Below are 15,879 nucleotides of genomic sequence, written 5' to 3'. Positions count from 1 at the left end.
TCTTCTCCTCCTAACAGAGAGCCTAGCTGACCAGCTCTGTCCCAGGATTGCATTTCTTGTCCTGTTGTAGGACCACAGTGGCAATGGCCAGCCCCTTAGATATGTCCCGGACTCCTCTCCACTCCTCCAGCTGTCTTGCTCCTGCAGTACAGGCTGTGTGAGAAAATCCCACCAGCTCGTCAGGCATGACCTGCAGTGCAAAAAGAACGCATAAAAGATGACTGTTCCCATTCATTTAATAATTTGGCCATCCAGATTGCCCTTCTTCAAAGAGAGTGATCAGCAGTGCTTTTACGAAAGCCTTCACTAGAGTATAGCACGTACTGAATAGTTCCTTTCCCACATGAACAACTGCAGTCTTAAATCAAATGATCTTCTTTTGTCTTTTTTTTTTTCTGTTTCCCTTTTATTTAGGGAGTGAGTTTTCTGGGAGCCCATACAGCCATCCGCAATATTCAACGTACAATGATTCCTGGAGGTTTCCCAATCCTGGACTCCTTGGTAAGTTGCTGTCCCTCCCTTAAGGGTGCGTTGCTAGCTGTGGCTCATTTGTAAGCTGGAGGCAATTATGCACCAGCAGGGGAGGCAGAATGCACGTCCTGGTGCGGTCCTGCATCCCAGTGCTCTTCCCTGGTGAGTGGCTGCAGATCTCTGTTGGGGCACGATGATGCTCTTAGTTCCTCTTGCCAGCAGGAAGCCCCATGCCAAAACCTCTTGTCTTCCTGTTTCTGCTCCGTAAAATCATTTGACAAACACAAGGCATTGCTGGAAGACTGGATGCCCATTTCTTGAGGGCAAGGAATCCTATTTGTACAAAACTAGTGGTGTTTTATTGGGACACCTGCTTCAGGAAGATGCTATGTCTCTTACAGACGAATGCGAGCCCCAACACTCTCTGCGCTGTTGTTTTCTTGCTAGTTCCAGCCCTTTGCCTTTCTCCCGGCCCTCATGGTGTGTATGCTCTTCAATTGTTCTTTTGCCAAATCTAGCTTTTCTTCTGCAAGGGACTGTTGTGCCAGTGCAGTCTCACTGACGTCTGCATGGGCTCTCATAAACGGTGGGGGGCAGGAGCCCTGTGGCTCATGCAGGATCATGGCCCTCATGTGAAGCATAAACATAATCCATTTTACACCACTGTCAAAAGCTGGCCCACTTTGACCTTGTACACATGTAGCATGCAGTAATTAGAATTTTTCCCTGCATAATTTGCATGGATGAGGTAAGTAAAATACCAATTAATTGTCATCTCTCAACACAGGAATAGCATGCCTTAGAGATTTCCAGATTTATGGATGACAGGGCTGTTATATGTGACCTCCAGCAGAGAAATAATTTTGAATTTTTGTCTTTTTTTTTTTTTTTTTCATCCAGTTTCTTTGTTTTAAGTAATTGAGTCCCCATGTAATTGAGCCACCCAGGCTGTATTCATCATAGTTCTTGTCCTTAAACAAATCCTTCGGGAGCAATAGACAGCCTCTGCCTCTCATGCCATGGTGCTGGTATACTACTGCTATTTGCTGTGCCACATTTAAGGGTTTGTTAGTGCTTCCATCATAAATCAGAGAACAGATCTTCAGCTAATATAGATGGGCATAGCTGTACAAAGCCCGGGGAGTCCCTGTGCTTAAACCCGTAGTTACCATGGCCACAGCCAGGAGTGCCTGCAAGACTTTGGCTTGGCTGCATGAAGGAAGCTGCTTTAGCCAGTAGAAGAGTGCATGCAGTGATTTCCTAGTTTCTGGTTTTGCAACTCCTTTGGAAGCAGATGAGATGCTTTAACCTACTGCTGAAGGGAGGCCTTGGGAGCCAGGTCTTGCACGGCTTTTTTTTTTTTTTTTAATTTTGCCTGCAAACCTGTGAAGAAACCAGCAGGATTTTCAGAGTAAGTGAAAACCCAACTCAAAGCCCTCCCTTCTACATAACAAGAGTGGCTTTTGGCAAGGCTCCTGGGTTGCAGACTCGTGCCTGCAAATTGCCACTTGTGCAGGAGAGGACTTGCTTCTTTTTCCTTGTTTTCGTTTCGGATGATAAAATTTTGGGGGCAATTCCTACTGTTCTTTGAATATGTGGGGGGACCACAGCTGAAATGAGTGTGTGCTCCCCACCTTAAAGTGAATGGACTGCAAGCCTCACGTCTCAAGCCAGTGAGAGTTTATACAGCAGTATTTATTCAGTAGCATGCTGTGAACACGTGATTAAAGGAGGCAAGGGCAAAAAGATTTGAATGCTACCATTTTCCTTTGGAAACTACAGCTTTTTTGAAACTGAAATGTACAGGATAAATACAATAATATTTTTTTTGCTATCAGGAGTTGCTAAAGTATATACTTTTAGATTCCTTGTTTTTATCCTATATGAAGCATTTCATTTTGATACTTTCAAAATTGTGTGTTTCAGTAAGTACACTGTCAATCACTGCCATATAATGTTATGAGTGCACTGTGACACACTGAATGGGAATGATGAGCCTGAAAGCTTTTGATGCGTTGGAAGGAAAAAGAAATGGGAATATTTGTTCTGCAGCAAGTCCTCAGGAAGAACTTACTGCTCCTTTAGCATGATCACAAAACCGGGAGTGCTGGAGTTTCCTTTGGAGGAGGAATTCCCTTGTCTGACCAGTGATGGTTTAAAATATCTGCTCCACTTCACTCCTGTCATCAGTGTAGGTATTGCTGAGCTGGTTAAGATCTCACATAATTTGTAGCTCTCTGTGGTGCTCAGGTACTATCTGTCTATGGTCACAGTGTGAGAACTGTAGCAGTGAGGTCTCGACTGAGCTGAACCTTTGAGATTCCCTTTTTTTTTCTTTTTTTTTTTTTTTTTTTGTCAGAAGATCACTAAAAGCAAAATGGTGTTAAGTTTTAAAAGGCATTTACTGGGAGTCTACATGATGCCATGTAGACTGGGGATTGCAGAAGTCCTTGATCTAACTGGAGCACAGAGCTCTTGCCTGTGCCAACATTATGCTGGATGGCAAGGCCAGTGAGCAGGTGCTCCAAGAGACACTGCGAAGTCCAGATGCAGCCACACAACCTAAGTTAGCATATGTCCATGGGTCGCCGTTGTCTGTAGGTCTTCTGTATCATGCAGAGAGCCCAGTTATCCATGCTGTTCTGTTATCCTCAGGAGCCTGATCGGGCACTCCGTTCTTGCGCCAAGATGCCCACTAAACTCACTGGTAATTCAGAGCAAGTAAGAATCTGTTGCAGAGCCTTAAATGCCTGCTGCAAGTCTCCTTGCACACTCAGAAGGCTCTGTGTTACGAGTCTGAGCACCTGCAGGAGAGAGGAGGTTAATTTAAACTATATCCAGGATGCTTCCACTCTTCTCAGTATACGTGAGTACATTTACTAATTCTCTCCTGAGAGCAAGCTCTGGCAGTATCAGCCTCAAAGCAGAAACCTTGACAAAATTAATCAGGACTGGTACATGGACTGACACAGTTTGTTTTACTAAGTCCGTCTCCCTTCACCAAGATGAAATTGTAATACTCTAAGCACTTAACAGCACCTATGTTCAATTAATTCCCTGTTCTGGCAAGGAAGAATCGCACTGCAGCAATCACACCAAGCTCAAATCTGTGAAAGAGGAATTTAAAAGAGAGATAAAGTGATTTGCAAGTGCCAGCCAGAAAGGATACTTGGGTTAAAAATGGTTTGGGGGGAGGAACAAGGAGAATAGGAACAAAGAATGCTAAGAATAGTATAAAGACTTGGGTCATTAGTTCCTGGTCTTGTGTGAACGTAGAGCAGTAGTGAGAGGAGTGAGACAGTTTCTCCACTGTGAGGTAGGACCACGCTCTGGGGAGGCATGCACGAGGTACAGAGCAGCTGTACGGCCCACCAGAGAACCAGCTGCGTGCTGGTGGTTCTGTGCCTGCTCTGCACTCGCTGCTCCTTTTGCACCGGGCAACCCACCCACATCTGCTCTGGCTGGCACGTGAACTGATACAAAAGGGTGACCGTGCACCTTTCTCTCTGGGGCAATCTGAAACACCGTGGTCTATAGCTCTTGTGGCGGGGCAGAGAACCAACCTACGGTCCCCCAGAGTGGTCAGGAGAAGCAGAGGCAAAAGAAGTAATCCCTTCACTGCCGCAGCTCTGTGGCCTCTTCCCGCGCTTCTGTCCTGCCATCAACCCCGGTAGTACCAACACCTGGCTCTGCAGCATGGACACAGACAGCATTTGCCGCATGTCTTGACACGGCTTGTCCATCCCTGCGTGCAGCAGGAGTGATGGCAAACCCCGGGTTTCTAGCGGGCTGTGCCGGGAGGATGGATAATGCAAGTGCTGGCTGTTGGTGTCGCATCCACCTCAGTGGCTGTAGCCAGGTGTCCTCATGTGTAACTCAGGAAACAATACGCAGAGGTGGAGAAAAAGGCGTCTTGTTTTTTTTCTCCGCTGTTAATGACCCGAAGCTGCTATAATACAGGGATGTGCACAGAGGCGTGCACACAAACATGCCGGGAAGCAAGCGGGCGTGCACTGGGGGCTCAGTCCGTCACTGCACGGCCTGGCAGGCGTGCCGGTTTAGAGTCTGGTCAACAAGCACACACTAAAAGTGGATAACAGGAAGGCAGTCTAATGAAGAAAAACGATTCAATTTCATGCTGGCTTGTTGCAATAACTTCTTTACCATTCTCTCTCATTGCTTTTGACTTGATGCTGCTCATGGCAGGTTTTGCTTGATGTGCTGCTCCTTCTCCCGCAGGGATGTGGTTCGTGTGCCTTGTCTGGGAGGGTTTCCTCTCGGGGTTGCCTACAAAGTCATGGTGCTGGCACAGCGTCCTGTGAGGGAAGGGCTTAAAGCTGGTCAATTAGGATTAGATTCAGTTCTTCTGTGGGTTTCTGTGAAAGGATTAGAGAACAAGTAGGCACCAGAAATGACTGTGTCAAGAAATAAATTGATGATAATGTGAATTAGAAAGGAAAAATGACAAAAGGACGGACAAGTCTATTCTGGATGGTAGCATGGTGACAGGGAGAAAGAGTGATTGCTTTGTGATGTTTTCATTTTTCACTTTAAATACAAGCTTTTTATTTCACTGCTGAAATGCAAACTGGAGAAATGAAACTCGGAAGAAGTGTAAGGCCTTTGGAAAGCATCAAAGACATATTGCTGCCATCCTTTGCTCCAGTCCTCCTGGTGCCCTTGCTGGGTGAGCACAGTAGTTTCACCTGGGTCTCCAAGAGCCTAGCAGTTGTTTTACCCTGAGATGCTGTGGCAGCAGAGGCAACTCGCACAGAATTCCTGGGGAACAGAAACATGCCTAGGCTGTCTTTGCTTTAGGACGGAGTGGACATTTCAGTCGCCTGATCTCTTTTGTGCCACTTCTGCTGTATTGCTTGACAGGGTAAAGGTGTCATTTCTCCTGCTGTCATTTTGAACATCCCCCCCCAGATCAATTAGAGTGCAGGCAAGTTTCAAAGTTAGGCGAACAGCTTAGTTTGCAGCATTGAGCTGCGAAGGGCTACGAAGATGGTGAAGGGCCTAGGGGGGAAGACGTACGAGGAATGGCTGAGGTCACTTGGCCTGTTCAGCCTGGAAAAGAGGAGGCTGAGGGGAGACCTCATCGTGGCCTACAGCTTCCTCATGAGGGGGAGTGGAGAGGAAGGCACCGATCTGTTCTCTTTAGTGACCAGTGATAGGACCCAAGGGAATGGTGTCAAGCTGCGACGGGGGAGGTTCAGGCTGGATATCAGGAAGAGGTTCTTCACTGAGAGGGTTGTTGTGCACTGGAACAAGCTCCCCAGGGAAGCAGTCACTGCACCAAGCCTGTTGGAGTTTAAGAAGCGTTTGGACTGCGCACTTAGTGACATGGTCTGAGGTTTTGGGTAGACCTGTGTGGTGCCAGGAGTTGGACTCAATGGCCCTTATGGGTCCCTTCCAACTTGGGATATTCTGTGATTCAGTGATTCTGTGAGCTTAGTTTGCTAAACCAAAACTGCATCATTTAGCCAGAGGCTTCCGTTTTGCTGCAATGTATACAGCAATCTAGGGTGGCTGCGAGGATGGTGTTTACTGTTCTTGTGAAGTTGTCCGATATTATCCTCTGTGAAATACAATTCCTAAGGCTGGGATTTGTTACTCTAGTGCCAGTTACCTAGAAGACAAGAGTCCAGGCCAGGACAGCAGTTGTGGTGCCCTTGCAGGTAATGCAAGGCTGTCAGCACAACACTTATATAAATGTAAATAGAATGAGTACTCTCTGAAGTGATCTGCCCTTGCCTCTATTGATTACTGCTTAAAATACTTAAATTTAGTTAACAAATGTAGATGTGATGAGTTCCTACCTACAAGTTCTGCAAATATCTTTGCAAATGTTTACCTTGGCCAGTTACTTCACTGACTGTATTGAATGCCTCTGATGCATGGTAAACATATGACTACCCTTCTGGACAACTGAGGCCACAGCCCTGAAACTTTGTTTACCTTCTTTAAACTCATCCCTTTGCAGCAGGTTTACATGATATGTAAGCTGGGATGGTTGAAGCACTGAGGACAGTGCTCTTCGCAGATGTGACAGGCCCCTGTGTACAAACTCCGCTGCTGCAGCACTGTCTGTTGCAGAAGCCATGCTCCCATAGCCAAATTCTGTAGTTTCTGATCCGTCAGGGTTGCAACAGAAGAGTATCATGTGCTTTGGTAGGACTCTGATCATGAGAAAGAAGTTTCTTTTTCATGGCTGTGCTGAGTATGTACTATGCAATGGCACATATTGGCTGAGCTCTGTTTTTTTGGATGTATTGGCTTGTGCCAGCTTGGAAATTGGCAGCAGCAGGCTGGTGATAAAGCCTGAGCTAACTTGCTGACAATGTGCTCGGGAGGAAAGCAGAACAAACAGGTGAGCTTGCATGTTAGTGGAATCCTGTTGGATCCAGCAATAGCAGTCTTTTGGGATGTGTGTAAGCTGGTGGGGCTGTCTTACTCAGGGCTCCCTTTCCGGGTAGCAGCACTAATTTTGCTGGCCTTTCTCATTCCATACCAGAGCTGCAAAGAGCAAAGAGCTGAGTTCTGGAGCCTGAGCACCCCAGACAGGTCATGTTGGGCAGAAAGTGAAGAAAGCCCCGTGTGTTGCAATTATAGCACCATCCTGAGCTGATAGTTAACACTAAATGTCCATGGGCTTCCTCTTAGAGGTGGTGATTCTAGCGCTGTTCTTGAGCTTTTGAACCAGCAGTCCATGAGTCAGGCCTTTTTGAGGTAAGCAGCAAAGCCAAAAGCATGGCTGACTTCAGGTGGAGGCTATGAAAGAGGAGGGAAGGCCAAAAAATACTCCATTGTCCCACTGCAGAGGCTTCTTGGCAGAGCGTGCAGAGGAGAGGAAGCAAGCCAAAGGCACAAGGTGTGCAGCTGAATTCTCCTTCATGCTACCTCCACAACCTACGGTCCTCCATGCCCTCTGCTCAGGTGTTACCTCACGTGGAGGGTGTTAGCTCACATGCAGATGATGCGTTGTGGCTGTGGAGGTGGTGTGGCTGGAGCAGTGGTACTCTGGGCCTATATAAGGTCTTTGGCAGCCTGTGGACCTGCCAGAGAAGAATTTGTGAGTCTGTGATGGGAAGCAAATGGCAGAAGATGCATCTTTGACATCACTTCCACTCTTGCTTTGCCGAATTGTCCACACACCCACCTGAGGACTAGTGTCGCCACCATCTCCTGGAAGTGCCAGCTGCTCCGCGTTGCTGAAGCTGCAGAAGTTTCCAGGTCTGTGAAAAGCCACATGCCTAGGCATGGAGAGCCTCCTTACGGTGCCTGTGAGGCTGTTGTTCACGTCCCAGGCAGAGCACAGGCAGGTCGGGATGAACTCACAGCTTTCCGGATGGGGTAGGGTGCTCTTTGAACCTGATACTACAGCCCAGCCTGCTCCAGAGCAGATCCCTGTGTTGGCTTTTTATTGCTCGTCCAAACCTGTCTGGGGGGGGTTTGGACACAAGAGTCCAGATGTGAATCCTTCCACGGGATTTCTTCCACACTGTGGCCTGCCTTACATTTCCCGAATGTGAAACTCTGCTGGTGACTTGGAGACTGAACTGACAGCACTATGAAATATTTTTTGTTCTACTCTTTTCTTACACCACATCAGAGCTGGTTTCCTCTCTGGTGTACATGGAACTGATTTAATACCTTGTATTGTCTAGACAAACTTGTGTATGTCTAGATACAAGTGAAATCTGACACTCTTCCTTATTTCAGCAGTCAATCCAGATTCCGGGTGATCCTTCAGTGATCACCCAGCCTACCGCTTAGTACTGCAGGGCAGAAAAGTCATCATCAATATTTTTCAGGCCTTGTCATACTAGATGAGTGTTTCGGCACTTATCAGTCTGCATAGATCACTCAGATGTGTAATACATGTACTGAATCAAAAAATAAAACATATGTTTATTTGATCAGCTTGTGGCTTAAGTGCCTGTTTCAGAAGGTGTCATGTAGAGCACTTGATACTTCTTTAGATAAGACATTATTCACTGTAGGTAGTTGTAACATAATTTCTGAGTTCAAATTCACTTTCACTGAATTCAGTTTCACTACTAAGTGAAAGACAAAGTCACCGGTATTTACTGTGACAATTTCTCCCTTCAGCAAATTTATTAGATGACAAAGGGCTTTCTCTGGCCAGACGGAGGCCAGTGTAGTGTGGTCATCACAGAAGCAGATCCAGTAGTACAAATTTCACTGTTATTTCTGGGTCTTCAACATCATTGCCAGAGCTAAGCAAAAGCCAGGGGTTTATTCCCTGAAAGAAGTATCCTGAGAAACAGGGAAAATATTTTTGAGTCCCGTAAAATATGTTGAATACTTTGGGTTCAAACTCTGCATCCTTCAAAAAGGAGGGAAAAATAAACACACACAAAAAAACCCAACAACATCAGAGAAGTCGGAGTCCTGCAATGTTTTAGTAGCTGGAACAGTTCAATCTTCTACTCTAAAAAGTAATTCACTTTTTGCGATGTAAATGAAATTAATGTTTTGGGTGGAGGGAGGAAACCAGATATCTGGTTCTGCTAGCCAGCAGAAATGCGCAGCAGCTCCAGCAATATTCTCATGCAGAATTTGTGACTGTGAGTTTTATTTAAATCACCTGGCCTTTATTCCTCTGAGTCCGAATTCAAGCTGGAGAGCTATCTGCTGCCTGTGCTGGCATGGTGCAAGCTGGCACCGTTCTGCCTTTGTCTTCTTCACAGTGGTCTCTTCTCTTCCAGGCTCTCCTTACTACTACAGCGCTGCAGCCCGTGGAGCAGCCCCACCTGCAGCGGCTGCTGCCTATGACCGCCACTGACCCTGGATCCCGGAGCTCAAGCACTTACTAAAATATACTGCCTGGGACAACTGCATTGAGTCACCTTGCCACAACCATGCAAGTCACCCTGCAAGGGAAGGAGAAAGTATCTAGTAGGAACAAGCTAATTGAAATTTTACTCTTTAGACTTGGTGAACTTAACATTGTTGTTTTCTTAATTCTGGAGGTGTTATCCGGGTCTCAAACAAAATGAAGAGGCAGGAGGACATGGTTCTCCTGACACTTCATGTGGTCATAAAAATGCAGTAGTTTCATGTCTTTTGCAGCCGGCTGGCTACTGCTTTAATTGCCTGTGGGTGCCACGGCTGTATCTGGGGATAAGGAAGAGGCTTGAGCCTCCCTGCTTGGGGTGGCTTCCTCTCACTGCACACTGAAACAGGCTGTGAGACTCAACGCAATTTTTATTTTATTTTTTAAATTTTTGTTGCAAAGAAAGATCAGTCTGCTCAATTTTACACAAGCAGCACTGTAAATATTTGCTTGTTTGTATTACTATGAGTGACTTAGCATAAGCAGCAACATTGTACAAATATGAACTCAAAATACATCTGAAAATGTGTTTTGAAACTGGTGCACTGATTCAAAGAATTCAGTAAGCTTTAAGCAACTTTGAACCAGGTTAACACTCATGGTGGCTGTATTTCAGGCTGATGTTACTTCTGTGTACAGCATCCTTTCTGACAGTGGTGTATGATCATGCTATATGCTGGTATCAAACCCATGGGCAACAGAAAGACATGGGCAATTTTGTGACAGTTTATTGCTTAATATTCATTTATGTTCATTTGTCATCATAATGAGCACTGAAACAAATTCTCTGATTTCAAGTTAAACAGCATCCAAGAAGGAATCATAGCAGACACCTTTTGTACATCTCAATAGGTTGTATGCTAAAATCCAATTATGAACACTTTGAGAGGAGGGGGAAAATAATTTTTGTGAAATGGACATGCTTAACAGGGTATATTGTGCACAAGGGCAGCCACATGTGCTTCCTGAAGCAAACTGGTGAGGAAGGCACTCATTTTGGGGGGTCTGTACATTTAAGTGAAGGCATCTCTCAAGTCATTCTAATAACATGGAGGAGAGCAATTTCAAATTCAAGCCACTGCAGTCTATACTGGTGTCACGGAGAATTTTGCCCCGTTAATTCTGTGTTTCTTCCCCTCCTGCTCAAAGAGGGAGCACTAATGGTGACATTTCGTTCAATGTTCTCTGTTTCCTGGGGCTAATGAAGAGAGCAGCTTACAATTGATCTGGTAAGCAACTACTCCGATCACCGGTCTTCCCAGGGAACTGAGAAAAATGCTGATTTCCTCCTGCACCGTCCCCCTGCACCAGTCCCAGGTGCAGCTAACTTCAGTCACGTATTGGTAGAACGTATGTGCCCAGCCCCTCCTGAAAGCAGTGGGAAAGCTCCCTGGTCCTGCTGAGATGAAGATTTGACTGTAGCCTCTGGCAGTGTGAAGCTCCCAGGAGCAGCCATGCTTATTTGCATGGATCCGCACAGGCACTGCAAAGGGATCTCGCTGGTGTGTGCCTGTGTGTTTCCCAAAGCTGAAAAAGGGTTGTTGGTGTTGAACCCGAAATACAGTCCCGTATACAATCAAGTATAAACATTTGCTTCTAGTTTTACAAGTATTTCTTTGAAATGGCAACTACTGAGTTAATATTTCTCCCTTTCCTTACTCCCTCCCCCCCTACCCTGCACCTCATCTCTTGCGCTGCATGTCTGGTATCTTGACCTTAACGGCCACTGATCCATTCAGAAAGAGTCTCTGTGTGCTCTCCCAGTTTTGGTGGCATGCTTTGTGTGTTCTCCTGCTACAAAAATGCAGCCACCACTTTCAAGTTTCCAGGTGAGATGTGTTCAGATCCTCAAAAGCCATGAATGGTCCCATTGGTCCCATTGGCTTAAATGTTTCCATCTAATCCAGAATTAAGTTCTGTGAGCATGTGAAAAACTTACCCGTACGAAAAGACCGCTTTTTTATTTTTTAGCCATTAATAGCTGATACACAAACACACACACACACACACACACATCTTCAAGAAAAATAACAGCACAGGCAAATCATCTATATAGAAACCTTCTGAAGATTTGCTTTGTGTCGCCCTTTCTAAGCCATCACGACATGCTGTGTGACTGTTTTGCACCCTGGTGGTAAAGCTGCAAAGGGAGTTTCTGTTCCTGGATAGTGTTTGTGTGGGAGTCTTCCCACTTGCTCTTGACTGAGGTGTGCACATTGCGTGCAGGGGCACATACTGAACGCACCTGCCGTTTCTGTAATCTTGGGAAGTGAAAAGGCTATCTGACAATAGCTGAAGAGAAAAGAAATGAACATTCGACAGCATGACGTGAAGGTGTGGGTTATGGCTCCAGAGCAGAGGTGGGGATGAGCTATTAGAGCTGCAGACACCACCTGGTCAGTGATCAGGCTGGTCTTAAAGCTGCTGTTCGTGTCTTTCACGTGAGGGAAGAGCAGCTCTTGTTGATTACGTGTGGGTGGTTTCACCAGCTCTGAATACTACCTGGGAAACACTTTTTTTTTTTGTTTGGTTTGGTTTTGGTTTTTGTTTTGTTTTGTTATTTCACTAGTGGCATGGCTTGTATGACTTAAACTCATTTGGGTAACATTCAGAAGACTAAACACGAGACTTCAGCAGTTGTTACCATGCTCAGGAACGAGACTCTTTTAGTTAGGGTAGGGACTTACAAGAGGCACAACAGGTATATTTCATCCTAAGGATATATGCATGCCCGTGGATGAAATGACCTAGATGCTTAGGCTTAGACCTGGTTTGCCTTAATGCTTTCATCAAGATCCCCGAAGGGTTGGCCCTTGTCCGGAGTCATCTTGCAGTGCATGCTGGTGGGCTCTATCCAGTGAGCCAGAGTGGGGGTGAAGGGCACACACGGTGCAGGTTCACAGGCCGTGTACACGTCCCCTCCCTGCCTGTGTGCCCCTGGTCGCAGCTGCAGAGCTGAAACTACAAACACCCATCCTTGCACGCGCACGGCTGAGATCTGTGTCTGGCCCACCTTCCCAAAACATTGCTGAGGATCCCTGGCAGATGCGGCCTGCCTCTGTCTGCTACGATTGTTTCTCTGCAAGAAACACAAGTAGGATTTAGCCCAATAAGTATGCACACTGTACTTCTAGAAAAGACACTTCTTGTCAGTGTTTTCTGTTTCTGGGAATATTATGCCTGGTATTTACAAACTCCTTTCTTCAGGAGGTCTTGACTTTCTGTCTGTAGTCTTCATCATGGGAAACCTTACTCCTTGGGGAACGTCTTTGAAACTCATCACTAGCAGAAAATTGTCTTCCAGGGATGACAGGAAGTAGCCTTCTGCAGCTCTTTTCCTTTCTGACCCTGGAGGACTGGAGGAATGCTGCCTGTCTCACCGGTGCACTGCCTCCCCTCACTCACCCTACCAATCCCCCAGGGATGTTTGGGTTTCATTCAGCGCCGCAGACTGCTGGACCTTCCTGTGATGTAGCACTGCTTCACGGGGCTCAGCTTGGGTCAATAGGGAGCAGATCAACAACACACAAACCCAGGGCAGAGGTGTGTGCACCTGTGCTGTATGCAGCACAAATGACCCAAGCACTGCTGGGGATGTACGCAATCTCTAGCAGATGTATGCTCTGTAAAAAGACCGGCTGAAGAGACTTTTACAAAACTCTCAGTGCTTAGGCTCTTTTTTCAAATGTGCTAGCTGCAGCGGAGGCTGTTGAGCGAAGTGGAAACTGTAAGCGAGTCACCATTTGGTGTTGCAAAAAGGGATGAAAACATAGTGAACGCTGGTATTAATCTGCTGAGTCTGTTTCAGGTTTTCCAGAACAGTTTTGAGGGTCATTGACACCCAGCCAAAAGCACTGGGGCTAGGGGCATGGTAGGCCCTGTTGATGTTTCGCTCAGGCAGAATGCCCTGTAGCACCGTGTATCATTACCAGCCTCTTGCAGAGATCAGCCCCGTAAAGTGTCTTTAGGCAGTTTCATCACTGAGTTGTTTAATGCAGCTAGATGGAGTTCTTTTTTTTTTTTTTTTCGGTAGTGTGCGCTCCAGCAATAAATTTATCAAGTACATTTCCAATACAGACAGGCATAGAAATAAAGTCTGAGAGATGGAGAGAGAGAAAATGCTGACGTAAAACTAAATCAACAAAGTCCATGAGCTAGTGTTATATGAACTGACTTGTTAAGGAAACCCTTAATCAAATGCTGTAAGAGTGTGACCATAAGGAAGACACAAAAAGTTGTGGGCATTGAATTAGCTTAGCATCTACGTGCAAAGTTTCAGCTAGAGAGGCATTATCATAAGGTGGCTCCCACCGACTGCAGAGCTAAGCATGTCTCAGGACCAGATCCTTAGACTGAAGACTTTGATAGCTATTAAATCAGGAGGCCAGAGAGTAAGTGTTTTATTCAGAGATGCAGAGATGTCAAAGTAAAGCTTTGATTTGCGCTGGGACTGCAGGCTCCAGAAGCAGAGCCTAGGTGTTGTAGGCCTTTGTGAAGGAGATAGCAAAGGAAGAAGCAGCACCAGGAGAAGAAAAAGAAAAAAGAAAGAGAGGAAAGAGACTAACTGAAAAGTGTTTTTTGGAAGAAAAGTAAAGTTGAACAGAAAACTGATGGGGCATTTGTGATCCTTCCACTGTCCTTCTGTCGCTGAGTTCTCTCACTGATGCAAGGTACACTGGCTGTGCACTGTGGAGAGCAGAGAGACGATGAGTTCGCTCACTGCACGGGGTGCTGGCAACCACTTGCTGTGCACAAGTGTTCTGCCGTACCCCTTCTTGACTGATGGGATTACATTCCTTTTTTCATTTTCTGTAATTTATCTCTTCTACAAGTCCTTTAGCATGAAGAAGAACGGAAGCCATGTTATGATGTTGTTTATTGCCAAGCACAAATACCAATAGCTCCAAAGCATTATGGCACATAGACCAGTTAACGTGTGGCTGGCAGCTGGAGCAGCTACAAGGCTTCAGCTAAGTGTCCTCCCTGGTATTGTATTCTTTCCTGCATGTGTGTGCCCGTGTGTGTCACTAGGACACCTGAGGCCATGGTCCATGGCAGGAGCACAGCGTTAAGCCAACCCCCCCTGTGACTCTGTCCCATCAAATGCTGGGAAAACCTGCTTTTCCTTTTGGATTCACGGAGAGCTCTAGGGGGCCAACAGCCCCTGGGTACTGTACCCTGCAGTCTTGTGCAAAGCGACAGCCCTGTGTGGGGCTGCCCACAGGCAGACAGTGCCAGGCTGGGCTGCTTGCACCGACATGGAGCACACATCCCAAGCTGCAGCCTACGATCACTCTGCGCTGAAGGCAGAGAGCGAAGTGGCAGCAAAAGGCTCAAGACTTTGGCCAGGGATCTGCTCTGCACTGCTGTGCCCCTCAGACAGAAACCCACTCTTACTTCAGGCGTGTTACAGCAGCATGAGAAATGGGAAACATTCAAAAGGATTGGAACCTGGTTAGTATTGCTTTTCTGGTGGAGCTAATAAGACTTGGTGAGCAAATAGTGAGTGAAAAGCACTGTATACAGGTGCTTGGTGCCAGCATTTGCTCATTTCAGCATTGCATGTGGCTTAGTTGTTAGCTGTAGCTGTGATCTCTGCTTACTAGTCCTGAGAGAGGACAAACTTAATTAAAAAGCTTCAGAGTAAGAGCCAGACTGAAGATGCTTTGCAGGATGCAATCTCAGCACTGTAGTGAGTGTGCGTGCCTGTGTGTAAAGATTTATGTGCACACCTGTGTGCATTTGTAGGCATGCTTGAATCTCCCAGTCTGTGGGGAATTGTGACAGGACAGACCTGAAGCCTGCTGATAGCCTTTCCACTCAACTTGTGACCACGCTATTAAACTTGTGTGTCTGGAGTTTTCTACTCTGCCTTGTGAAGTGAGACAGAAAATGACCAGTGGGCATTTAGATCTTTCTTTTGCTTCATTCAGCCTTGTATTGCAAAAAAAAAACTGTCCTGGTTTTTCACTTTCTAGTGGCCTTTGTACATTCTGAAATTACATAAACTCATTTCATTGCAAATGGGATTTATTTCCAAAAAAAAAAAAAAAAAGAACATGCTTTTTTTTTTTTTTCTTTCTTTCTTTCTTTTTCTTCTTTTTACTTCTTGGAGACAAACTACTTTCTATTAGGAACTTCTAGCAACAAAGAAATACATATCTATTGTATCCACCAAAGTCTGCAATGCCTGCATTGAAGCTTACTTCTTATAAGAGAGGGGAAAAAAAGAGAGGGAGAGAAAAACAGTCTCCTTTCCTTGAAAAATACATACAAGCAGAAAAAAAAAACTTATAAGAAAACTCATAAAAATAACTGTTGAATTGCCTTTGAAAGTAGGGGATAACATCTGTTGCAAAACAGATGAAAAATTGCTTCTTAAAATGTGTATGTTTTGTATTCTTTTTTTCTAGTAGGAAAAGAACAGACTTGAAATTTTGGTGTTTTTTCCTTAGTGCTGTGTGTTGCTTTTGTGTGTTATAATATTTGAATGTAATTACAGCAGTGCCAATTTGCCAAAGATGTTGAACATTATTTTGGGGATT

At 45.6% G+C, this 15,879-nt stretch overlaps 1 protein-coding gene across 4 annotated transcripts in view; it reads left to right on the top strand.

Moving 5' to 3' along the window:
- The window catches only part of PAX5 (paired box 5), a 146,354-nt gene extending 130,962 nt beyond the window's left edge, over positions 1–15,392 (top strand). For all 4 annotated transcript variants that reach the window (XM_080573587.1, XM_080573589.1, XM_080573590.1 and 1 more), the window contains 2 exons: positions 415–501; positions 9,207–15,392. In XM_080573587.1, the coding sequence (XP_080429713.1) occupies positions 415–501; positions 9,207–9,283 (164 nt within the window). In that variant the 3' untranslated portion in view covers positions 9,284–15,392. The remainder of the gene's footprint in view (positions 1–414; positions 502–9,206) is intronic.
- The last annotated feature ends 487 nt before the right edge of the window (positions 15,393–15,879 follow it).

Source organism: Anser brachyrhynchus, assembly GCF_964034855.1.
Source record: "Anser brachyrhynchus genome assembly, chromosome: Z".
Classification (NCBI taxonomy): Eukaryota; Metazoa; Chordata; class Aves; order Anseriformes; family Anatidae; genus Anser; species Anser brachyrhynchus.
Note: the sequence above shows the minus strand (reverse complement) of the source record. Positions and strands in the feature narration are given on the sequence as shown.